Below are 26,777 nucleotides of genomic sequence, written 5' to 3'. Positions count from 1 at the left end.
CTCCCTTGTGCTGCCTTCATCCCTCACCTCCTGTGATCCCCATCCAGGAGCTCTTGTGTTGCCTGGAAGCCCATTTGAAGGAAAAAACAAGTAGCCCTTTAGCATAATGCTTTAAAACTCACAGATTTACTAAAGTAACTCTAGGCATTTTAATGTTTAATTAATTTAATTTTTTTAAATAATAAATAATAAACCACCACAGTTTAATGTGCTGGTGTTTAACTCAGCCTTTCAATCAGCTGAGAAAGTGCTTGTGCAGCATTTGGAGGGGTGATGGTGCCAAGGCATTTGGAGACAAGTGTCAAAACCTATTGCTTTGAACGAGGCCAGTTTTGCTGCCAGTGAGTTTCCTGTGTGGAGACTTTTGTATTCCAATTGCCTAAGTTTAAATGCAAGAGATTGAATAAAAACTTATCAGTAGCTTGCTTGATTCTGCACATACCTGGAAACTATTTTAATGCAGTTTATACAAGGTGAGACCAGAACCAGGCATTATCTTTGGAGATAGTGACTTCTGTGCAAGCAGTGGCATCTCTGTTTGGTTTTTTCGGTTTGGTTTTGTTTTTTTAAAGTTCTTGGGTGGTCCTGCTTTCTGTACTGCATCCAGTCTGAAGCATCCAACAGGTTATTGCTGCTTCACCAGGTTTCAACACCAGCCAGAGTCGCTGCTGGGGATCCTGGGGCTAATTTTGAAATAAATCCACGCTCAGACTAAATCTGAATTTAGGATGAGGTGACTTTTCATTCCATGACACGTCTGAATGAGACCATTTTGAGTATAAACAAATACAGATTAGCTGTTTTAGGATGAAAAGGTTGAAACAGGTGGTGACTGGTCCTTCACAAGTACCCCCAGTCCGTGCCTCCATCCATGGCCTTCCTGCTCATGTGCTCCTGCGTTCTGACGCCTTTTCTATCTTGGCAATAGAATTAAAAAAAACAAAATGCAAACCTATTCAATGTTCTGTTCATTGAACAATGTGTCTTCAGTGCACTGGATGAGTCAGAGGTCTTGTTGAAAAATAAATGTAGTCATGTAGATTTTCCCAGCACTTGCACACAAGGGACTATGTTGGGCTGAATGGACAAGCTTGAGTCTGATATTTTTGTACGCCCGTGTTTGTCTTTGTAAGTGTAATTGTTTGTCTGGGCTTGAATTTTGGGCACTCAGGGTGGTGTGATGGTACTGGGTAGCATGGTGGTTTGTTTTTTTTTGTACTGGGCTTCACTGTCAAGGCATCAAATATGTGATCTTTCTGAAGTTCATAGATGAATACTGTTTTAAGGGAATTGGTTGTAATCTTTTTATTTTAATAAAGAGATTCCAAGTGATTAAGTGATTAGTAATTACTTAATAGTGCTCAGTGTTAAGGAGCTGTGGTGCAAAAAGGTGGTTGTAATGGAAGAGCTTGAGGGAAACAGAACTGTTTGGTGTCAAGTGGAAGAACTTTGGTGGTTTTTCTTTGAAACTAGGTTTTGTTGAAACTTTTTGTTTAATTGAAACTTTGTTTTCTTGTGGGTTACTTTCACTGGGGTTTTGGAGGGGCTTTAAGATAAAGTGCAAGCTTTATCTTAACTGTGCTCTTCCAGATCATTGTTATGTTGGTAATTAAGGGTATTTTACTGCAAAATAGTATTTCTCAGGCCTTTGATTATGGATATCACTGCGTGGGACGATCTGGAAACACATTTGTTTTGTTTTGTGCTGGAGTTGGTTCACTTTTTCTCCCTAACGTGCTTTGTTCTTAAGCAGCCAATTTAAAAATGATTTTTGTGTTCAAGACTTGATGTAATAAAGATGCATTTCACAAATAAGGTTTTAACAAACCTTACTTTATAGAAAATACTGCTAATTAGCCCCTGCCTTGGCAGCAGTGGGTGAGCTGTGTGTTACATTCAACCTCAAAACAGGTGCTGGTTGGGGACTTGAACATCTGAGACCGCAGGCACCAAATCTGGCTTTCCTTTGGCTCTTTCTAACCAGATAAATGAGGAAAAGGTACAGTTGGCAGAAATCACAGAATCACAGAATGGGTCAGGTTGGAACGGACCACAGTGGGTCATCTGTCCAACCTCCCTGCTCAGTGTTTTGTTGCCAACATTTTGTTCTTGCTGTTTGGGGAGAGCTCCAGTTCCTGAGAGAGTACACTTAATAAGCAGTGTTGCAACTAGAAATAAATTGTAAATAAGTTTAGCCACCACCAGGACCCATGCTGGGGCTTCCCAAGTGTGCAGGCACTGAACTGTTCTGGTCCTAATAGGGATTGATGATTTTTTTCTCCTGCCACGAGAGGATGTTTGTATGCACCAGCTGGCTTGCTTTGCCTCCTGCTTCTGTGAATAATTCAACTGGTTTCTTTTTTTCCTGTTTATCATTCTGTAGTTCAGCCAGGATCTCTGAATCACTTCATCTGTTTGTGGAAACGTTAGATGACTTAACGTGCATCCAATACATCAGTGAGGTCTGATTATTTAGTAAGATTATATTGTGTTATGCTATTTTGTAGCTTTAACATGAATATTGATAAAGATTTTTTTTTTAATATGCTAACATTTTATTTTAAAAAGTCAAAGTGTCTTCATTCAACATAAAATTTTGCCCAGTAGCCACACCCCCTCCCTCCCCCCTCATTCTCTCCCTCTCCCCCCAGTTATTTTAAGATTAACTTTAAATCTTTCCTCTAAAAGCATGGTTTTACAGTGCATTTGAGGGTGTGCTAACGATGTGTTAGGAAACTAATCAAACCTGAAACCCAGACCTAGAAATGCATTGAAAAAGTTTGGTAGTTTACAAATTGAAATAACTTGTGTATAGACCAGACATTGCAGGTTACCTGCCTTCTCTTTCTATTTTGAATGTACTCTGTGAATTTTGAGTGTTGTGCTGCGATTTGAGTGCTTTGGGGTTTGCTGGTGGGTTTGGAAATGATTTTCATGGCCTGATAAATGAGTTGGATTTTCCCATGGTCATGGATTTGTGGATCAGGTGGCTTCAGTCTTTGGTGTGGTGCGTCGTGCCCAAATGGCATCTTTGTGGTTGCTGCCACAGTTTGAATATGAGCTTTTTGTAACTAGTAAATATGAAATGCTCAGTTGCCTGTAAAATGTTTGCAGCTGATGGAGTAACTTTGTGGATGTAAGAAGAGAGAGAGAAAAAAAAACCAGCATAAAAATAAAGCTTCATAGCAGTTTAATAGCCTGAAGTATATTCATTGTGTTAATTTATCACTATGCCTTACATAATGAATGTGTGAAGGATGTGAAAGAAAAAGAATGGTTCTTTGGATGAAAGAGGGAGTTACAAAAACTTAACAGCTTCAAACAACATTCAGTGGTGTGTGTATCCTCTTTTGTTTTTACACACAGGTTCCTCAAGGCAAGGGATGACTTCATGATACAAAGCATTTATTACCAAGTTCAATACAAATTTTGTTTTGTGATTGGTTATTTTAACTGAGTTAGGGATAGAAAATTCTCCCTACCCATTGAGTTTCTTCTCTTCACAGCATTATTGGAGAGGAATGTGTATTGCATTTGCTGCTAAAATGTACTTTAGAAAGGTTTTTTCTTTATGGTTCCCCTATTTCTGTATCTGGTTGTTTCTAGATTTGCATCTTTGGAGGCAGTTTTCATGAAGTCTTTTGGGTAACCACAGAATGACTTGGTTCAGACAATTATTTCTGGCCTCATTCATTATAATGGTTGGTTATTCCATGCCAGACAGTTATTCTACTTTGATATTGTATCTTTGATGGATCTAGGAAGTGACAAACAAAAACTCTGAATATTTTCATCTCTACAATACACTGAGATTTTGGTTATTTGGAAATAGCATTTTCATGGTGGTGTTTAAAGGGGGGACACATTGCATGCATACAGCATCCTTTCTAAAGCTTTTCATTTTGGTGTCTTATCAAAATAACTGTGTCAGAGAATAAATTTTGGCTTGAATTTTAAAAGATCCTGTTCATTGATATGCCTGACCACTCCTAGTCTGGTTTTTTCCAACTTCTTTTGTTGGCTTTTGTGGAAGCACGTTCCCTGTGGACCAGATGATTCCCATCGCTCCCTCCCCGTGCATGGAGCTTTCCTCAGCTTCTTAAGGGGGATGGGAACATTAATGATCTCTGTAATTATGAGAAATGAGGGCTGTACCTGGTTTGTGCTCTGGTCTGTGTCTGGTCTGTGCTCTGCAGGGAGCCCTGATGGCAGAGAAGGGAAGTGGTAGAGTTGGAGCTCTTCCTATCTCCCTGTGGATCGGGCTTAAGGATTTACTGCAGCAGTGTAAGAACAATTCATTAATTGGGCTTAACTGAACCTGGAAACTCTTCTGCTACGGCTTCTTTTCTGATCCAATTATTTAACCTTCTTTTACCCTGTCAGATGCTGACTCCTGGCAGATGAAGCAAGTAAATGTTAAAGGCCAGGCAGCTCCAGAGTTAAAAGGGACCAGCTCTCTCTTCTCCCAGTGTAAATGCACAGTTCACAAGTGTGGGCTGTACAGAACAACTTGGAATGCACTGCCTTTGCACATCCTCTCAGGACTGCATGCTTCACTCACCTTGGCTTTTTTAGTTTGTAAATGTAAGTGGTGCCTTTGTCCTGCAACTGCTCTGAAACTTCAAGGTGAAAAGGTGATATATAAATATGGCAGAATAGAATTTTCTAACTCTAACATTTAACAGTGCTGTGCCAATTGCTAAACTCCTAATGGCTTATCAGACTAAATCTATTAGTTTTGATAATGCATTGTATAATTTATTAGGCAATTAATGGTGTTGAAAAATAGAGAGTCCTGCTGTGTAACTGGGCACAAAGTGGAAGATGGAGTTTTCTACCGTTAACATATTGGTAAAATTCTTTCCCTTTCTGCTATTAAGATACAATTAGCTAGTCAATATTTGCCTTGTTTCTAGAGCTTGATGTTTCAGTGGTTCCATTGTGTATGCACAGCTTTAATGAAACTCTACAATTAAGTAGTTGTGTATTTCCGTGCTGTTGCTTCTACACGCAGATGAGTTTTTGTACTTTGATAACTTAAATTCTCTCAAAGGGATGAAAGTCCTGCTGCAAATTAAGAATTACCAATAACATACATTTTCAGTGAAGTTGTGCTAAACTTCCAACCCTGCTTCAAAGGCATTGTGATGTTCTCAGCAGGTTTCAAATAGGACCTTTGAAATGGAATTTTGGATAGGTTAGTCAAGCACATCACCATATGGAATGATCAGATGTCACTTATTTCCATTTTAAACAGATTCCTGTGATATGAAAGATTACAATCAAGATGTTTTCACACTTAGCTCATCATATGCCAGCTAAATTAAGGTGTCAATCGACCTACCAGATGTAGTAGACACAGACCTACCAGAGCCTTTATCTCAGGGATGGCAGCCATTGTTGCCTGTGGTATAGTTTGAAGGCCCAAAATCCTTTCTTGAATTGCAAGTAGGGATTTTTATCTTCTAGTTCCTTTGTTATCTGTTGATCAGTTTGGCTTTTGCCAAACACAAATGAGTGTGGTGTCAGGGAGAAGAACAGGTAGCAGGTAACCACATATTGGAATGGGCACTATTAGTAGGTTTGGGAGAGTTGTTCTGGTTCCTAGATTTAGGTGGTGATTAAAGCCTGAGGGTTAGTAAAAAGGATTGTGAACTGTCACTGTCAGAATCTTTTGATGGGACACCTGGATGTGCTCTGGCTTGAAGCTCACATGGAGAAAATATGTCCCAAACCACTTGCAGTCTTTCCAAATGTTTGCTAGGACAAGGCTTTAAGCACATTTAAACAGTCAGTGTAGGCTGCACGATGGTCTTCTGGGAAAGAGAACAAGAGAACTTCTCTGCCCAGAGAAGCTGTGGCTGCCCCATCCCTGGAAGTGTCCCAGGCCAGGTTGGATGGGGCTTGGAGCAACCTGGGATAGTGGAAGGTGTCCCTGCCCGTGGCAGGAGTTGGAACAAGATGAGCTTTAAGGTCCCTTCCAAAACCCAAACCATTCTATGTGTCTAGGATAGTTCTGTGGCAAGTCCACAAAACTTTCCATGGGTGATAAAGTTGTGGTGGTGTTTTTTTTAAGGCAATAATACCTCAGTCAACTTTGTCAGCTCTGCCCTCTAATCCCAGTGAGGACTGTCTCTCTTGCTTTCCCTCCTTTACTGGATATTGTGGCACTTCTCACCTCTGTGGCAAGTACTCATGCACATGAGATCATACATAATCTTATACCTCTGGGGTTAGTCCTCTCATCCACAAATCCATCAGTCCCAGAGACAAGGATTAACAGGACACTTGTTCTGCAGGGCTCTTGTTGTAGTGGGCTTGGCTACACTGGGGCTTCTATTTGTGACTACAAGTTTAGGCATGAAAACAATCATCCTGCTGTATTGAGGCACCACACCTTATTCTTTCTCTCTTAGAGATCTTTTCCAACTCTTATGTTTCTATGATTGTGTATCAGGGACCTGTATTGGCTGCCATGGTGGTGTAACAATTGACACACCTTTAAGTTCAAAGCTGGGTAACAAGAGGTGTCTGACATGGCTTGAGATGTGTCATATGTGACTGAAAATAGAGATCTGACTTAAAATAATGACTACTGAGTATTCATTGCAGGAATTACATGTGGCTGATGCACAGCAGCAGCCCCTTAATGAACAACTTTATTCTACTGCCATGCTTTCTCCATTTTCAGTCTTTATATGTTGATAACAATTAGCAAGGGCTTTCTGAAGGCTGCTCAACTGTAAACGCATCTTTCTGAAAAGATAAACGTGTTTATAGGAGTGTGGATTTGTTTTCAGTCTCTGCTTACTGCAGTTCTCAGGGCTATATTTGAAGGAACAGCATCCTTGAGATTTTTGTGTCAGAGGTGGTTGTTTAAATGGTTTTGTTGTCCTTTATTACAGGTCAGATGAACTAATTTCTCAGTATTACAGAAATATTTACCAAGGCTGTTTAAGAGGTAGAATTAGTGATTCTTTCTGAATTGATTCTTCCAACTCCACCAACTTTTCAAATACAGCGACAGCCTATTCCAGAAAGATGGGGGTTGTACATTAAGTATTTCCACAGGTGACATGTGAGTTATGTTCTAGACTGGCAACTTGCCTTCCTTTCCAAACCCTCCAGGAGCTGCCTCTGCAGGCAGAAGCCAACGTTCGTGCCCTTGACTTCATACTGGAGGAACTGGCAAAGGTTTCTGCAGTGATTTGTCGAGAGTTGATGGACCGGAGATTGTGACTGTGCTCACCACTGGCCAGTTCTTAAAGGTTTCATCTTGCAGAGTTAATACAGCTTATGTTCATCCACGTTTAATGCACAGTCAGCTCATTTAGAAATGTCTCTGCTCTTGACCTCTGCAAATTGGGGCCGAGGAGCCATTTCCTTATCTGTAGCAAATGCCAGGCTCTCACAGAGCCACCCTCAGCTCTGTTTAGTGAATTTGGCATTAAACTTCTGTTAGCTGTAGTGCTACCATTGTGGATTAGAACCACGCCTGGGTAGATTCAGGGAAACTGCATAGCAGATTCTTCTGTGCTCTAATGAAGAATGTGCTCTTTATAGATTATTTTAAGAAATACCAACACTTTGATCTCTGTCTAATTTTCTTGGAGCCTCTGACATTTTTAATATATATATAAATACAATATAGACATATGTTATCTATAATATATATACATTTTATATATTATATATATAAATAAACATATATCTATATGTTTTATAATACTTCAGATATTTCAAGCAGGGATCTATTCCAAGCAGAGATCTAACAGCTCAGGCTTTTGCAGGCTTCCCAGCTGCTCTGCTGAGGCTGTGGAACCTCAGATTGCTTTTGTGTAATGCAGTAACTCAGGAGAAAGTGAGGCTAAATGACAGCAGCTGTGGCCCCGGCGTCACCAGATGTGGCTAAGCAGCTCTTTTTGGAAGAAGTGAGGGCTCACAAAGAACCCCATATGATGGGTTAATCCCCCTGAGGCTTTGGGGGCGAGGAGGGGGAAGCTGTTGTCAGGAGCAGTCCACCCCCAGGCTTTGGAGAAAGGAACAAAGCCCAGCTTGGCTGGGCAGCACAGCCCGACCTGCCACGGCGCTGCAGGAGGAGACAGAGATGCTTCTGACTTTGTCCTCTTCTTAACCTCGTTCAAGGAGAGTCCTTCAAGTCAGCATTCCAGCAAAATCAAAGAATTTCCAAGTGCAGTGAGATGACAAAGGTTGAAGTACTCTGGTTGAAAGGAGCCTCTTTTCAGCCCTGCCTTTTGATCCTTGCTTCCCTGGCCTCCCTGTCCCACTGGGTGGTACCTGGCAGGGGCTGAGGTGCACGGAGCAGTTGGTTTAAAGGTGATGTGAAGGATTTATGAAGCTGTGAAAATTGCTGCCCTTGAGCTTACAGTGTGGCCAGCTGGTGTAAGGTACAGTTTGGATCCTTAAAGGATGTGCTGAGCTTTATTTCTGATTTAAGATAAACTGTTCTTCCTGCTGGTGCTTCTTGTATGTTGGATTGGGGTTTTTTCCCTCCACCACTGAAAATTATGCATCTCTTCTGATACCCTTTTTTCTTTCTTCTTAAAAAGTGTAATTTGTTGTTTTACTTGAGCATTTGTGGTGTTTTGTTTTGATCTCATTCTCATTTTGATATAATTATGTATATATATTTCTTCTGCTAAACATTTTTCTGCTCAAGAAGAATGATAATTTCTGTCTTGTGTCCAAATTTTATATGAAATATTTACGCAGGTTTATTAGTAAAAACTGGCTGATTGTAGTTTGAAATACCTGCAATGATTGAAGCACTCCAGGATGTGCATTTTTTTTTTCTTACCTGTTTTGAACAGTGTCTTTGAGCTCCCAGTGCTTGTTTTGGCACACTGTCAGGAGCTTTAAATGATGCATATTCACTTGGATGGAGGTTGGGGATGGTAGAATGAAGTGACTTTGTGTCTGTTAGCAATGTTCTCTGATGTTTCTCTGATGTAGGGGGGAGTTGGATGTTTGAGGAAATGGAGAATATTAAGCAAAAAACCAAACTCGACCTTTATGGATTAAGAAAGGTACTTGAGAAACATTTTAAAACACAGAGGAAAAACTTTTCTGTGTAAAATCTGACTGAGAAAAAGGGGTTCTACCTGGTCAGAGGTAGGCTGTTTTACTGAATCCATGTATATGTAACTAATGCCTTTTTGTTTTGTGGTTTTTTTCCCCCTACATAGTTTGCTTTATTAAACTCTTCCACCAATATGTTGCCAGAAGAATGTGCTTGGAGCAAAGATCCAAATGTGTAATTTCCAAACAACATGAATTTATTTCTTCTTTTCTTTAGGAGACATCACTCAGAAAGGATATGAAAAGAAGAGGGCAAAGCTGTTAGCACGGTACATACCACTCATTCAAGGTGAGAAACTGGATGGAAGTTACACCTTTGTGCTTAATCTGTGAAAATATGTCATGGAAAAGCTCTCACTAAATAGACTGGATGAATTATAATAGTGTTTGATATGGCATCTAACCAGCAGTGGGAAATGGCTGTTACAGAGAAGGGAAGAGCAAGGGAAAAGCCTGAAATTGTTTGGGTTTTTTTTTAACTTTTATATGAAATGTTAAAAGGTAACATTCTTGTAGCAAACCTTAGTTTGCCAACTGCATCTGAGACTTTAAGACAATTTTAGAAATTTGTAAAGTTATTGCTAAAAGCAAATTGGCTTCCTTCAATGGAAATGCTCAATAGTCGTCACTGTCATGCTCTAATGTGCTTTTTTTTGCACTCACCCTCTGCCTCACTCCATTTCCCCCTCCCTCCCTGTACCCACTCTGTTCATTTAAAATACTGTTTTATTACAAACTGTTACTTCTGAAACTGGTTATTATCAGACTTGATCTTGGCCAAAACTTAAATGCTCAACTTTTTTTTTTATTCATTTTTATGTTAGGACACTGAAATCACCTGGGGTTAGAGCTGTTGTGCTTCCATTGAGCTTTGGTGTTCTATAATCCCCCAATTTTTCTGTAGCTTGAGAGATTTTGGTTAAGACAAGGGAAAATGAGAAGAAAACCAGGTTGACTGGAAGAAATAATGAGACAATGTAAATAGTTGAAGATACTGTTGAACAGTCAGAACATGATCTGATGTTTCATCATGGGGGTTCTTAGCAAAGGTTTCTTTTTGTGGTTTTGGTTTTTATTTGGTTTGTTGTTTGGTTTTTTTTTTTAAGAACAGGTGTAGCTATTACCTTAGCATATTTATAATCTCTGTAGACCATGCAGAACCAAACTCATCGCTGTAAAATGGCTCATTCCTTGGATAGAAGCAGTTAGGATTTTTTGGGGTGACTTTTGACAGTCAGCAGTGAGCTGTAGCCTCACCTGCCACAGCTTCTCCTCCTTACCCCAGTTCTCTGGAAAGAACTGTCTCACTTTTCTGTTCAGAGTGCCCTGTCCTCCAACTCAGCTTAAAGATTCTGAGACAAGGTGAAATATGGATTTTGACTGAGGATTTACAATTACAAGGAATATTCTGACAATGCCTTCTACTAGAAAATCACGTCTTTGTATTTCTGTCTCTTGTTAAATCTCTCATCACCTTTGATTTACTCTGCCTTCACTCCTTTCTATTGACAGCGGGGTTTTACTTTTTTTTCCTTCCCAACCCTTGAACTGAAAGGCTGTTTGCACAAATTTTTCAAGTTCTGAGCTCTCCAGTGTTGCTTAGACAACTACAGCACTTTGTCTTCTATACTTTTTAAAGCAAGTTTTAAAGCTTAGGTCGCAGTGTGAAGCACATTTGTTTCCCTTTTCTGCATGACTGCCCGTGTCACACTCTAACTCTTGGGGTCTTAGAAGCAACACTGACTCTTGTGCAGAGTTTCCAGGGGTGTTGGACTGACTACAGGCAGTTGTCCACTCTGGAAGCCTGCTGTGATATCTGTATTTCCAGCAGTGTTTTGTAACTCCTTATTGAGGTAACCTGCTCATTCAGGAGCTCGCTCAGCTGACGCCGTGTATGAAGTTACAGATGGCTTTGGAAGGAAAAGAAAGTGTGTAGGGAAAATATGTTAGTGACACTTTTTTTCGAGTTGTTTTTACTGAAGCTTCTCTTTCAAACTGGAGGTGTTCAGGAGTGTTTCATTCAGGAGGACTGACTTCATATAGTCTGGGTTAACACCCTAACATCCTGGACAGTGTTTGGAAGAAAGCATGTCCTAAGGAGATGGCAGTGCAGATCCACGGTCTTCTGATTTGTCTGTGAACCAAGAATCCTGGGTCCCTTTAGATTTCAAGCTGCTTAAAAATTTCTCCTTGTTCAGCCAAGTTTTCCGTAATCACTTTAAGAAGTGGTTTAGTAGGCAGTGAAATCCTGCTTGCTTGATACCATTTTTTCTAAGAAATACTGGATTACCTGATTTTTTTTTTTACCACTTCTGCCTAGTTTAGCATTAAGGTGACAGGAATCTAGCTTTAATATGCTAAAAAAAATGAATGGGCTGTCTGCCTCTGAGCAGAAAGAATGATACTCTGTCAAAAAGACAAAATTTGCTTAAAACATGAAGCTAACTGCTTATTTCAATTTCCTGACATATGTTCCATTAACCCAGTTGTAAGTTGGAATTTAGTTAATTGGCACAGCTTCAGTGTAGCTCAGATTAGAGTGTGGGAGTCCCAAAGGCTTTGAGCCTGCAGAAGTCTTCTATCATTAACAATTTGATTGCAGCATTCCTGATAGGATTCGTAAAATTCATTATCCATGAAGTTTTTGCAGACTGATGAGTGTCAGCAGTTTAGGTTCCAGTTCTTAGTCTGTGATGTGACTACCTTCAGGACTGCTAACTCATGTCTTTCTGCAGCTTTATGCCTTGGAAGCACATTCATGCAGTTCTGGAAGTTTAACTTTTCATGTCATACCTCACCCACTGCCACCTAAAAACTAATCACATGGCAACTCCTGCTCTTCCAGTGTCATGTAAAAGGGATTGGGTTACATTTCTGCTGCCCTGTGTAGCTGAATCTATGGGGAGCCCAGTTATTATCCAGACAGGGTTAAATAACTCCACAGAGCACTTGGTGAACAGAAAAAAAAAGCAGTGGCTGCAAAGCACATTTTCAATTAACAGGAAAATTAAGCAGAACACGTCACCATTCAGGAGTTGCATTCCTTTAGGCTGTTTTGTGTTCTAAAACTCTAAACCTGCACTGAGTTAGTGCAAATGTTAAGATTCCTCTTAGAAACCATAAAACTGTGTAGTTACGTGGAAATACTAACTAAAATGAGTTATATTTCACTGATCCAACCAATGCACTGTGCAAAATTAAAACCAAGCATTGAGCAATAGCAAGCCTTAAACAGTAGTTAATTGTTTTAATGAAGTAAAACTTAATAGTCAGTAATTGGCTTCCTCAGTCAACCTCTGTGTGCAAATTTCAGATAAAACTCAGAGGAAATAACTAATTATATTTGTAGGCAACCTGGCATACTGCTTGGTGAACCTTCCCCAGTGCTGGATAACATCAGACATGTGGCAGAGATGGATTTTGAATGTGGATAGAGCTGGGCTGTAAGAACCTTCAGGAATAACCAGATAAAATCAGAAGCATTTACAGTGAGTGTCCTGTCCTGCTGGGCACCAAATCCTGTACTCCCTTCTTTCCTTGAGCCAAGGATACTGTATACTAGAGTATAGAGTATACTGTATGTAATATATTTACTGTGTATATATATATGTATATACTATATATATACACACTGTATCTATATACTTTATAGTATATAGATACATATATATACATATACATAGTGTATATATATACATATATATACTGTATATGTATATATTATATCTAATATATGCTATATATACTTTGTTGTCATCACTCTGTTGAATTTCAGGACCCTTTTGATGGTTCCTGGCAATGACAGGAGGTGATTTAGAACAACCTCAGGGTCCTGGCCATGCCCCTTCCTGGCTACTGCAAAAATCAACCCTGTCCTGGGCAGAACCAGGGCATTGGAGCATTAAAAAATTCATCCTGGGGAGTGGAGTGTCATGTTGGATGTGAAATAAAGAAAATTTCTCCTCTGCACTCCAGTAGGAACTGTTGGTAACTGCAGACTTCTTGGTGCTTTCCATGCCTTTGTCTGAATTCTGCTGATACTGCAGACACCTGAAACCATTTCAAAGCTAATTTAACCAAAAGGAAAGATGAAATACGAACTTCAGAGTTTAGGACAGCAGCCATGAAGGTAGTCTCCAGTTCCTTTTGTTAAACAGGAGTTACCCTGGAACAACTCTGTGCTACTGTGGTAATTTCCTGCTCACCTACCAGTTGTTTCTTTAAAAAAAGCCACACACAGGTATTTTCTGGAGTTTTAATAACTTGGCCAGTGTAGCTGTTTCTTATCTATCTATCTATCCATTTGCAATATATAAAAATAAATTTTATATATCTTTATATATAAAAATATAAATAAAACAGCTGCACTGTTATATGCATATAGTATTTATAATATATGCAGGTTTTTTAGCACAGTGCAGCTGCCACTGCTGCTTATCTGTTAGATGGGAGCACCAGCCAACTTGCTCATGCAGAGTTTTCCCCTTTGCTTAAACCTAGTTTTAGTTAACTACATCCTGGCCAATTTCTTGGGTGCTCTCTGAGCGAGGAAAGCAACCACAAAATCCCAATTCTTTCCATTTGACGTGTTTTGCTGAGTTGGAGATGGATGTTGGGCATTGGCTGAGGGACTTCTGCTCTGAAAATGTGCAGGTGCTCCTTGATCCTCCCTGTGTCTGTGTATTTCTGCTGAAACTCCCTCTGGAGAAGGTGAGATGCAAGGTTGGGAAGGGAGACAGCCCTGTGTGGATATTGCTGGCTCTTGCCCATAGTACAAATCTCTCCATCATCTCTTAGGCAGGACTCTGGGAGCATTGGTTTTGATGCCTTAAACCCCAATGGTTTTCTTATTTTTCTACCTTATAAGTTTTATAGAAGTAGATTTTAGAAGCAACCCTTTCTCCCTCCTCCCCTAGCACCCCTTAGTTTATACATTCCTTAGGCCTCTTACCCCATTCCATACTCCCCATATCAACCCTACCCCCGTATCCAGTAGAAGATGTTTAGTCTCTTAGTCAAGGCAAACCTGTCTTGTTTGGGGAACACTTGTATCTTGGCCTAAACCGCAGGACAGAGTCAAGGAACTGGGTGACTCTGCTCTCTGTACCCCGAAGATGATGAAGGATGATGAAGAGAGGGTCCTGAAAAGCGCCCAGACCCAATTCCGGGAGGTGGGCCAGGGGGTGGACCAGAGCAAAAGTTAGAGGATGGACAAACTTGGGATTGGCCAGATATTGTTATAAATGTAACATCTCGGGCACAACCCGGGGCACGTGTCATGTAACATCTCTTGCCTTGGCACTATTAAACCCTTTCCTTATCTCACCCCAACTAACGGCTCCTGGATTTTTTTCTAAGCACCAGCTGAGCAGGCATCAGTTTTGATAAAGCTTCAGCAAAAAATGCCTGGGGGAGATTTTTAGATGAAAAGGAAGATACAGAGAGAGTGGGGAGCTTGCTGAAAGGAAAAGATGACTGCACTGTAAAGGAAAATCATACCTCGCTTGGCTGGAAGGGGACACATTCAAAAGGATCTCTCTAAAGCAGAAAGACAGACTGTTGTCTACTCTGTGAGCTGAAGCCAGTGGGTAGTGTCTGCCAGGAGTGTTCATTTTGCTTCCTTACACTTTCAGATGCTCTGTTGCTTACTGTGCTGTTCCTTATTCTTCCCAAAGCTTATCACTTCCAATCAACTAGAAGTGTTTTTTGTTCCACCCTTGTCTCGGGCACGTGTGTTTTCCATCTCCTGGGTGTCAGTTTTCTGTCTTTTACCAGGAATGGTGATGTTACCATGAAGGTGCCGGTCTTGGGATTCCTTTCTAACAGAACTCTTGCCTTGTGATGGTCATTTCCTTAGTCTCCTGATTTCTTACTGATCTTTTTACAGTATTACTGGTTATTTTCAAGTTGCCTCTTCTGCTGGGTAAATGAGGTTGCAGCTGCAGTCAGTGTCCTGGTGCTAATTTACAGAGCAATCCCTGGAAATTATTTCACTAGATTTAGTTAGTGCTAGGGAAACTCCTTGCTGAGTGACTTCATTTCTCCTCTGGTGCCAGACTGATTCCACTCTAACTAGAATTATTTTCTTTTGTACTTTTCTCCTCTTTTCTTCCTTAACCCTTCTGCTCCAGCAAAATTAAAATGTTACCATTTTCAAGTTTTTGTTTTTAAGGAAAGTGATGATGAAACCTCCTCTAGTTTTGATTAAGGCTGGCATGTCCCATACTTCTATTTTTCTTACATTTTCATTATTTTATGTCTCTGAAAAGTGTTTCTGCTGCTGCCAGGGATACATACCCTTTCTATTCCAACTAAAAGGCTGGACTGGGTGATATTCAAGGTCCCTTCCACCTGGGTTGCTCTGTGATCCTATATAACTGTGATTTTTGTTTTTACTTTTTTGTGGGTACTTCAGCCTCGCATTCAGTTAAAAAGGGATGAGTTTTACATACCTATAGCACTTAGTGCCTGTAGTTCCTTTTTTAAGGGATGTGCAACTTACTCTTGTGTCTTGGAATCTGCAATACCTTTTATAATTTCTTACAATTTATAGGAAAAAAGTGTAACTACTTTCCTTGATGCTACTCCTACTTTATATTATGGGTACAATAGCTATGATCAAAGTATGTCCAAATTTTAATTGGCTAATTTGTTTGGTTCTTGGTGTAATTGGTTTAAATGAGATATGTGAAAATGTAATGTGATCCTGTGGGCTAGTTGAAAAAGCTCTTTATAGTGTCACTGCTCGCAGTTACTCAAAATATCGAGAGATTGTTATTCATGTGCTTTTTCAATTCAGTGTGGGTTTTGGTATTGCACCTTTATGACCAAATCTCACAGCACATTCTTTTGAGACCTTGAATGTGGAGACTGGACTAGTAGATTGACTATGTATTTTGTTCAATTTTTTGGTGATAAATTACTTTTTCCTGAAAAGTAAGACTCACCCTGCATCAGTCTGACTGTTTAGGTACAACAAATATTTTTGAGCTTGCTGTCAAGGGAAGAAACAAAATGTTGGGGATTTCACTCTGTGAATTTTAAAAAAAAAATCATTCAAAGAAACCAGTCAGGTGGTTCTAAAGTAATCTGAATTTAGGTGGTGAGGTCCAAGGCACTCACCCTTTCCCATGGTTCGTTTGGTGATTGGTTGGTGGTCACCACACAACTAGTGGTAAGGGCTACCTAGGTAATATAATGCTTAATAATGATTTTAAGGAGGATGTATTCTATATGGATCTTTATGCTATAAAATATTGGGTTGATGGTTTAGAAGCTGGACAGTGACTGACAGGCAGAATCCTCTTATGTCAGGAGAGCTGGGCTGCTTGTGAAGCATCTCCTGAACTGCTTCTTAAAATAGACTGTTATTTTGAGAAATTGAAGTTCTGGCTAATGACATGTAGGTATTCTGCTTACCAGCCTTGTCATAGTGTCTAAATAAGCATGTCTCTTGCTTCTGGGTATTTTCATTGAGACAATTTAGTTAGCATTTGGATTCTCTGAATTGAATCCAAATCTTGGCTTGTATTTGGACTCATTGAATTTATTACAAGTGTCTTTTATGCTTTTGTGGTTTTTGCTGTTGTTTTGTGCTTCCTTGAATGGAAAGTAATAATACCCTTAAAATTGTTTCATATGGTCCAAGTGGAAACTTTATGAGCTGCAGTTTACTGCCTTGAGTAGAGGAAAATGTTGTAGAATCGTGGAAGATGCCTTTTGTTATCATCATTATTTTTAACTTTGTGAATTTCTGATACCTTATTCTGGGTAATAAATTACACTGGGTAGGCCCTTGTTCAGTCCCACTGACCTGGAAGGTGTGAACACTTAGATTATTTTTGGATCCTGAAGACAAAAATGTGTGCATCAGGTGTTATGTTCTAGGATGGGGTATGAGTAAAGACTCATGGCATTGAACTATGACCTGGAGTGAGGACTGGATACTCTATAACTGAGGTGAAGCTTCTCCAACCAAAATGTAAAGAGAGGGCCTCAGTCCTCAGATTTCAGTCTCTAGAGGAATAGTTTCCTGCCTTAAGTTTTCTGTGAAAAGATCTGGAACTCTGCATATGTGTTTTATGTAGAACTTGAACATCTCAGGTCATTTTTACGAGAAGAGTTTGCTTTCTTCCTTTACAGTTGGGAGGGAAGTAACTGTATCTAAAATCCTTTTTAAAGAAATCTGGAGTTTTGGAGCTGCACTCGAGGTGTCTGTCATCTTTTGTTCCTTTCTTATTCTCAGACCCAGGGAATAAGGTAATAATAATAGCTGCAGAAAGGTTTGATACTGTACAAATAGAGTCTGGAGTTTCCTCTGTGGCCTTCCTCTTCTCTCTGCAGAGCTGTTTAATATGTTATGTTTTGAAAATTTGATCTCTGCCTACCTGATACCAGGTGTCTTTAGTTGCACATCCTCCCTAGCAGTGCCAGCAGAGGATTTTCCTTGTCCTGGCAACTCTTCACTGCTCTTAGAGTAAAATCATTTTTGCTTGTGTAAATCAAAATTGCTAGAAATGTTAGTATTAGTCTTGATTCTCTGGTGTTTGTGGTTGGAAAAATACAGTTATAATTCAAATACTAAGTTTAATTTCATCCTGTAGAAGTGAATTTTTCAGTTAGTTGGAACAAGCAGCCTCTTTAAGACTTCATTCTCGCTAGCTTTGGGTAAATTAAAAATGGTCAACATGTGCCTTTAGTGTATCCTTCTTCAAATGTTATTTTTGTAAAGGCTTCAGTGTGAATGGAGGGAGGTAGCCTCATTATCCATCTGCTTTTGCTGAAGGCTAAGGTAGTGATTTGCATAGCAGAAGAATAAATGAACGAGCTCACCAAGCTTGTGGAACGGGATTTTTCTGGCACACAATTGTGTAGCCTAAGAGTGAGATGCACTATCTTACTATTTTTACCAAAAAGTAATGTTTCTCAGGTTCATCATTGGTATTTTTGCACTATGATATGAAACCTTCTTTGAGAAAGCGAAAAGGAAGACTTAAACTGAAAAACCAAGTTGTGGTTTCTAACAGTGCCGCTGCTTTCGTGCCTCCTCCCAATTTAAAGGGAAGTGCCGAGGTCCATGGGTGCATATTTCATCAAAATACCCAGTAACTCTGATTCATAACAATCTGTTCCATAGTTTTGGGAGGAGGAGAGTGTTTCTGTATTTGGAGTTGGTAAGTTTTCGTGAATTCCTATGGTTGTGTGTAGTCATTTTCTTCCCTGTTCCTCCAACCCCAAATAATGGTGTCGTCAACTAGCCATGCTCAAGTTGCACGTGGCTCGGGAGCATCCTGCATGCAGGTTGTCATCTCCTGATGGATTGTACCAGTCAGCTCATTTTCCAGCTGATATTCCCCCCACGTGGGATCACAAAGTGGAAAAGGGGCTCTTACAAGTCCTGATTCCAAGACTCTGTGGTTATCACAAGACTGGAAACAGTAAGAGTAGGGAATTGAGTAGAACATGAATCTCTTTTTCTACTTAGAATTATAGAATCATAGAATCAGCTGGGTTGGAAGGGACCTCCGAGATCATCAAGTCCAACCCTTGATCCAACCCCGCCGTGGTTCCCAGACCATGGCACTGATGCCACATCCAGTCTTATCTTAAAAACCTTCAGGGACGGAGAATCCACCACTTCCCTGGGCAGCCCATTCCATACCTGATTACTCTTTCTGTATAGAAATTCTTCCTAATATCCAACCTAAACCTCCCCTGGCACAGCTTGAGACCATGCCCTCTTGTCTTGCTGAGAGTTGCCTGGGAAAAGAGACCAACCCCCACCTGGCTACACCCTCCTGTCAGGGAGTTGTAGAGAGTGAGGAGGTCTTCCCTGAGGCTCCTCTTCTCCAGGCTGAACAATCCCAGCTCCCTCAGCCTCTCCTCATAGGACTTGTGCTCCAGTCCCTTCACCAGCCTTGTTGCTCTTCTCTAGACCTGCTCCAGGACCTCAATGTCCTTCCTGAACTGAGGGGCCCAGAACTGGACACAGCACTCCAGGGGTGGCCTCACCAGCGCTGAGTCCAGGGGAAGAATCACTTCCTTGGACCTGTTGGCCACACTGTTCCTGATACAAGGCAGGATCCATTGGCCTTCTTGGCCACCTGGGCACACTCTGGTTCATGTTCAGCTTCCTGTCAAACTAACTTGCAACTAACAACCCTCCTGGAGGAAAAAAATAGCACACGAAAACGTTCTTCTTTTGTTATCTTCTTCACCCAGGGTCTCTTTTGGCGAGATCACAAAAAAAAAAAGTGTAGATGTGCTGTTGTCCAAAAACTTCATAAACGTTTTAGCTGAGGGAGCCTCCCAGCCCAGCTGCCTGCTCTGGTCTCTTTTCCACCACCATAGTTATTGTGTTTTCCCTTTTTTTTTGCTCAGGCTTTGAGGAGATGATTTGCCTCAACCTTTTTAATGAAATCTGAAGTTGTTGTTTATCGTTTCCATATGAACAAATCTCACTGGACTGTTGGCTTGTGGTTATGGAAAACTTGTGTTCAAGTGAAATGTAAAATAGAATTGTGCAGTGTTTTCACTGCTCTTTGACTGTCAGATTTGTTGAATCAATTCAGTTGGCAGACTACATTTGCTTTCCTTTTAGAAACAGAATTCTCCTCAGGTGTTTCAGGGAGTGTTACATCTCTTTATTAGGAAAGCACATGATGTTTCAATGCTTCTCAGCTCCATGTTCAGCTGCTCTCCACTCAGGACACTTTGGTTTTTTTCTGGCCTGTCTCAATTTAACTTGTTGGGAAATGCATTTGATGTTACATATTCTGTCATCTACTTAAAAAGCTTTACACTCTATTAGGCGAGAGTGTGTGTGTTCTTTCTCTCTCACAAATTCTAAAAGACAAGAGCATGGAGTTGGACTGATTTCTAACAACTTAGATCTGTGCAGTATATTAAATGTTCCTTCCTTTTTCTAGTATTTAGGCTCTTTTTTCCCCACACACACCCCTTCCCTGAACCCATGGCTAACTCAAGGTTGCTTCTTCAACATCCAGAAGTGCTCACTGTCAGCTGCAAAGGGGATGGGAAAGGAATTATGGAGAGCATTCATCTAGAGGTCTTGACAGCTTCCTAAGAAAACTGGTGTATAGCAATTGGCCCTGGCAGGAAGATGATAAAATCCTGAGGATATTACATTTGAATAGAGTATTTGAAACTTCATTTTGATCAGTTGAGGTAGATCTGGGATACTGAGTTCAGTTGCTGTTTGATAATTTACACTTCAAATGTGAAGACTATATCTTACTAAAAGGTCTTATAATTGCTAGATTTGTTAATAATTATAAATTTCTTTCCTGGTACACACTTTGGGACAAAGGGGAAGGGATCAGAAACCCCATGAGAGAAAGAGGAACCCTTCTTTATTCGTTAAAGAGCTTTCTTTGCAAAGGAACTGGCCCAGATTTTTCTGGAGTGGTGCCTTCAGCTCAGTGAGAGCTGCTTTCAGTAAATATTTGCATTTTGAAAATGTAGTTTCCAAATTTTCAAAGTGTATTTTTGTTTCAAAAATGCATTGTTTTCAAAAGACTTGAGGGCAGGTAGGAAAGCAGAAGCTCTTCAAGGGAAGGAAGGAGTGAAATGAAAGATATTTTCGGCCCTGTGTGGTACTATGGGCTGAGTAAACACAGTCAACTTGGTGCAGCAGGTCTTAAATGGGCAAGGGAAGTTTCCTGTAAAACACAGCACTAAGCTAAATTTATGTTAGGATCATGCAAACCCCCTTCCAACTGCATTGGAGTTTTCACATTAAATTTTTAAGTGTAGATGTATAATAAAATTGCAAATGTTAAGTTCCTAGTTCATATTTGTATAGTCTTTGATGTATCAAGAGCCAGCAGGGATTGTCCTCATTTGGGGGATCGAGAAGTGACAGGGAATATTTAATAGTTACTGTCCCCCCCCTTTGATTTCTTATTTCTGATGTGCTGGAATGTAAAGGTGAGATTCATCTTCCTGAACTTTAGCCAGCCTAAAGGTGGGTTATCTAGAGCCCTGTTCTGGTAAGGTGCAGAGGAGAAAACTGGGGTGTGGTTTGGTTCCTCTTATTTTTGTTATCCTAAATGGGAGTGGGATAGTCTGTCACGATTTCTTGAGTACATGAAGCACCCAACCAACCCAGATTACAGCAGTAGCTGTTGGGCATCTGCAGCTGACAGTAATTCTGCCCTTAATATCTGCAAAGGTTTTATTAGAGAATAAAGTTTTTGTAAACTGTGACTCTTCTGTTAAATCTGTTGATCTGTTAAATGGGTATAGATTAAATTGGATTAAAATGCAGTTAGAGGATGAGCTTTTTTTTAAAGGTATAGTCTTAGGACTCCTGTTGAGCCCGAAGAGTAGGTGTGAGTTAGGTGAGTGGGTGTTGAGGATGGCAAATGAATGTAGACGTGGGGAGCAGATGTTTTATTTGCCAAGCTGAATTTGTACTAAAATAAAACTGTGTTTCAGGTGTGGATCCATCCCTGCAAGCAGAGAACAGAGTCCCAGGCTCTTCCCAGGCCACTGCTGCTGTATCGAAACAGCAGAAATCCCGTTCCACCAACTCGAGGGACGAGCGCTTCCGATCTGGTAAGGGGGAGAAATGTGGCTGAGACATCACGTGTCTTAAGAGGAAAAGTGCCTGTAAAGTAGTAGCTGCACCTCCACAAAAAGCTGGAAGTGCTTTGGAAGAATGGAAGAGCTGATGAATGTCTTTTGTTTCCATACATGAGAGGTTTTGTTTGAATCCAGACTGGAGGAAATGCTAGAGGGGAAGGAGACTGTAGACATGCTTTCTGATGGGTTTCTTATTGTGAATTTTACCATGCTTTAACAGCTTTTTCATGTTTGCTGAGAAAACAAGATTGGGTTTCCAGTCTGTAAAATGGTTATTTAAAAATTTTGAGGACTACAGTGTGTGGGTTTGCGGGACTTTTTTGCTTGCTTGGTTGGGTTATTTTGTTAAGGGAAGGTTATATATTTATTGTATCTCACTTTCAAATATTTCCTGGTTTAAGGCAAGTGCACAAAAAAGGGAAATGTCACAATGGATATTCTACTTCATTTTAAATGGACACCACAGGGACAGACCTGTTTTGGAAACTTGTGTGAAAATATCAATATCCTCATTGCATCCTGTTCCCATTGTTACTTCTCAGGTGGTTGAAGTGCACTGTTTCCCTGCGAAGTTCCTGTCACAATAGTGAGGAGAGGCAGGTGTTTGGAAGCTTTTCTCTCCTAAATACCTTTGGACTTGTAGCTGGATATTTTTCTGTTTGTTTTCCAGCGTAACTACACGTCTTGGGTTTGGGGATGAGAAGTGCAAGTCCTGACATGCAGTGCACATCCTTAACATGTGGTTGGTCTTGCATCACCTTGCCTTGCTACTGCCTGGGCAGAGTGGTTATTGCCTGGTATTTGCACTGCTGATGTGTAAAACCTTGCTCCAGAAATGGAGCTGATGTGCCTGTGTACATTCCTTAGGGCTAATTGAACAGTGAGAGTCGTGAATGTCACAGAAAACAATTAATTTAAAGATGTGCTGTTGTTAAACTAACAGAAATAAAAATCTGCAAAAAAAGAGCACCAACTTCAGCAGGAAATCCCTGGGAGGTAGTCCTTGATAGGGACTGCCATATCCTTCTGTGGTTTCCCATCACTGCTCCCTAAATCATGTTTCATTAAATATCCCTGCCCAGACCGAGTTCTTTGCTTGGAAATCCAAGAAGTTCTTAGTTACAACACATGTAATTGGATTTCTTTTTCCCTTTAGTGATATATGACAAGGCTCCATGTTCTCAGATGGTATCAAAACCAAATAGTGATGGTTTTGCTTGACTTAAGTTAAACTTATGTCAATGAAAGGTAACGTAAATATGACTTTCAGAGGCCAATATCTTTTCCCCTTTCTCCTCCCTAATTTTAAGAAAAAAAATTCTTCAGATTTATTGCATTGTGATTGGCTTCTTTATCTCAATGAAAAGACATTGTTACCTTTTTTAACTTGGCTCTGTGCTGACATGCAGTTGCCTGTTGTGAGGGATAACCAGTTTCAGGCTCCTTCTCTCGATCTCATGCCTTATTTATTCTTTAGGCTGCTGGGGGGAAAGGAGGGTTTGTTGTTTCTTCTTTTTTTATCTTTCCTTTCAGTCTTTATTTCTTGTTTTCCTTTCTTTGAATCTTGCCAATTCTCCTGTGTCTTTTTCAAGAGTAGCTGGTGTGGGTGGGATGCAGCTTTTCCTAGAGCAGGATCCCTTTCTGGTGCAATTATAGGTACTTTAGAACCATCAACATAAATTACTTAAAATAAGCAAGCAAGTGAAACAATTTTGCCCTGTTATGCAATTAATCTGTCACTTACTTGCTGTAAGCACTTTTTTTTATAGTTTCCCAGAGGAGTTGTCCATTTAAATGAATGATATTTTTTTATCATCCCCAGATTCTTGTCTTCAAACAGTAAATGTTACACAAAAAATTCCAACAGTGAATGCTATCAATAAATACAAACCTGCTGTCCTGGCTTTAGCTGGAATAGGGTTAGTTTTCTTACTAGTGGTTGGTTCAGCACTGTGTTTTGGATTTAGAATGAGAATATGTTAATGTTTTATTATTCTTGTTCTAATTCTATTATTATTATTATTATTATCATCATATTTTACTTTATTTAGATTATTACTGTTCCTATCTCAACCCACGAATTTTACCTTTTTCCAGGTCCCCTCCCCATGCCACCCAGACAGTGCTGGTTGCTTTACCTCTTGGTATTTGGAGATCTGTGAGCAGCAGGGACACTGGGCAGCCTATAAGTGTCATTTTTAATTCAACCAGTTGTAGAAATTCTTCCTCCTCTGCCTAAGGCAGAGAATCGAAGGCTGACAAATGAGCAGAGGCTATAAATGGGAATAAAAAGTGCTCTTCTAGTAGCTGCAGAGTTTAGGAGCTGTAAGGGTTTAGGTGATTTATAGGCCACAAACCATTTAGTGTTCCTCCCTTATCCTTTTTTAAGGGCACATGGAAAGAAAGAAAATGAGAATAGGTACATAAAACAGAAGATTATGTGGTTTACTACAACAGAAGGAAAAAATGTTTTGAATCAGTTGTTAATTGTTGATGGTTGTTTGCAGCTTAAAATAAAGTGCAAAATCTTAGAAATGTTCCTCCAAGACTACTACTTCTGCTTTTGAATGGCAGTATATGTATTTTTTCCTCACTTTGGTACAGGTATTCTTTGTGTTAATGAAATGCTGGGCTTCTGTTCATCGCTTTCAGTGAGCACCTTTGAGCATTTGTGCTCACTGTTCTCAGAAATGTGACGTCTTTTGGTCTGATTTTAGTGACTATTTAATTCTCTGAAGAAAACTGAACTCCACAGTTCTTACATGGTAAATCAGTGTCACAGTAAATTTTAAAGAATTTAAGTAACAGGCAGTGGTAGAGAGCTTCTTTTTGCAATTCCAATATTCAGTTAACTTTAATTTATACTAATTTATGAATTTTTGTACCCTAAGCGTTCTGCTGCTTTGAAATAATTTCATTCCTTTTACTTTTTCATATTGAAATCTGTTTCATCGTGTCTGTAATGGAGAAAAATTTTTAAAGCAAATGCAGAATAGGAACAAAGCGTTCTGGGGAAGTGAAAGCAATTACTTCATTGATTTGGCTGAGAGAGGATGTTCCTACTCAGCTGTTGTCCAAGGACGAGATATTAAAAAAGATTTCAAGCTGGAAATAGATCTTAATGAGCGTAGAGGGAATGATGAGTTAAATTGGTGCCATAAAAATAAAACATGGAACAGAATAAAAATTCATCCTGACTGTTTCCTGGTTGCATTTTTATCATTTAATCCAGTCTGTTCCAGGTTTTGGAGTGGGAGTTAGGACTAGAGGAAGAGGTGGTGCTGATTTTGCCCTCTGGAAATGGAATAAAAAGTAGTTCCCATGCTTGCTCCCACAAATCTGTGTGATGTTTTGACCTGCCCCACTCTGCTTTGTTAAAAGGCATCAGCACACCCTACAACTAGACCTTTTCATTCCCAAAATGCACATCTGCCTAAGAATGCTTTTATTTTTTTCTCTGCAACGTTATTTAATGACTTAATGTGTTTATATACAGACTATATTCTGTGTTATTTTACTCTTTGGAAGACTTTTTCGGAAGAAAAACAATTTGTTATGTTCCCCTTTTTCCTACGGGATGTTAATGTAACAAAAATGTCTTTTAAATTAAATATAGATCGTTTAAGTGAGTGCATCTCATAATTACTGTCTGTTTCTAGAAGCATTCAGCTTGGATTTGACTGGAAGTTCTGCCATGGAAATGTGTCCTGCAGAATGGGCATTTTGCCCCTAATAAAGGCTGCAAAAACAACCTTTAATTGAAGTTGCATCCCGCTAAAATTTTCTGGAATTTTGGGACTAGAACTTCTGGAATTAGAACAAGAATAATTTGCTTCTGGTTATCCATGGGAATAAACTTCAGTGGTGGACAATTACAACTAATATTAAAGATCAGGAGAAACCAAGACTTGACAAAAAGCCCAGATGTGGGGAAGGGGGCAGGAAGACATAGGGAGAGGGGAATTAATTTGTAATTCATAAGACATCTCTTAACAAATATTTGGTGTAAAGGGCAGCAACAAAAATCTAACAGGGGGCCCAAGATAAAAAAAAAAAATGTTGTAGCAAGAGATAGAGGTTTTACTGATTTTTTTGTTTTCTTCTTAATATTTTTCTCTCATAACAGCATCATCTTCAAATCTTGCCTGTTAGTTGCACAAAAAAGTTCTTTTTTGAGATAAGCATCTACGCAGGTGGGATGGTATATTTGCATACATATGTATTTTAAATACAGCTCTGAACAGATTTTGGGGGGGGAGCTGCAGACTGAAAAGTGACATTATTGCTGCAAAGAACTGGTTGGTGTCTGGCACAATATGCCCAGGGCTTGTGGTGATTTTTAGGGTCCATTCGACCAGACTGAAGGAAACAGTTTGTTAGGAAGAGTCCTGTGCTGAGTATGACTGCAGGAGGTTCAGGGCTAGTACCAGAAATGGTACTTTTTAAACAAACAAACAAAAAATATGGTGTTTTGCCTGTAGTCATCACCAAGGTAAATCCCTGTAGGTACAGGGGCAGAGTAATTCTGTTACATTATCTGTTACATGTAAGTTGTGTAAGTCTGTGTCTGTCACATGCACTTACATACCTACAAATAGTTACATACCCACAAATCTATCAACCTGTTACATAGTTGCATCTTAACAAAAGAATAGATGGATACTTAATGAAAGAGTACATATTTTCTTTCAAATTGAATACTTAAATTCTGAAGTTCTTGTATAGTGGCTTCCATGTAAAAGAAATGTGGTCAGACCAGTGCATAATGACATACTCACTTTTGGGCCCTGTCTTGCTTCTGGACAGTGTAAGTGTACATGTGTTGCATGTGTTTTTCCTGAGTTTGAGTCTTAGGTGGTAAGTTAAAGTATATTTTTGGTCTGCCTCATTTCTCCTCAATGTCTGTTCACTTCTCATGATTTTTTTTTCTACATAAGTTTTAGCTTTTGACACCTGTACTGGTTTAAAACTCAGATGGAAAATTAATCCCACTCAAGCTACCCCCTTTTCCCCCTGCTCCTTCTGATAATGGAGGAAACTAGGAAAGATTATAAGTTGCAATCACAATTTAC

General features: G+C 39.8%; 1 protein-coding gene across 5 annotated transcripts in view; it reads left to right on the top strand.

Annotated features, from left to right (window-relative positions):
• The window catches only part of DIP2A (disco interacting protein 2 homolog A), an 85,773-nt gene that overhangs the window by 14,160 nt on the left and 44,836 nt on the right, over positions 1-26,777 (top strand). For all 5 annotated transcript variants that reach the window (XM_027703216.1, XM_027703215.1, XM_027703214.1 and 2 more), the window contains exons 2-3: positions 9,317-9,388; positions 21,559-21,678. In XM_027703216.1, the coding sequence (XP_027559017.1) occupies positions 9,317-9,388; positions 21,559-21,678 (192 nt within the window). The remainder of the gene's footprint in view (positions 1-9,316; positions 9,389-21,558; positions 21,679-26,777) is intronic.

The sequence above is a fragment of the Neopelma chrysocephalum genome, unplaced genomic scaffold (genome assembly GCF_003984885.1).
Source record: "Neopelma chrysocephalum unplaced genomic scaffold, ASM398488v2 Primary Assembly neopelma1_211, whole genome shotgun sequence".
In the NCBI taxonomy this organism is placed as follows: Eukaryota; Metazoa; Chordata; class Aves; order Passeriformes; family Pipridae; genus Neopelma; species Neopelma chrysocephalum.
The sequence above is the reverse complement of the archived record's forward strand: the minus strand, read 5'-3'. Positions and strand labels throughout refer to the sequence as shown.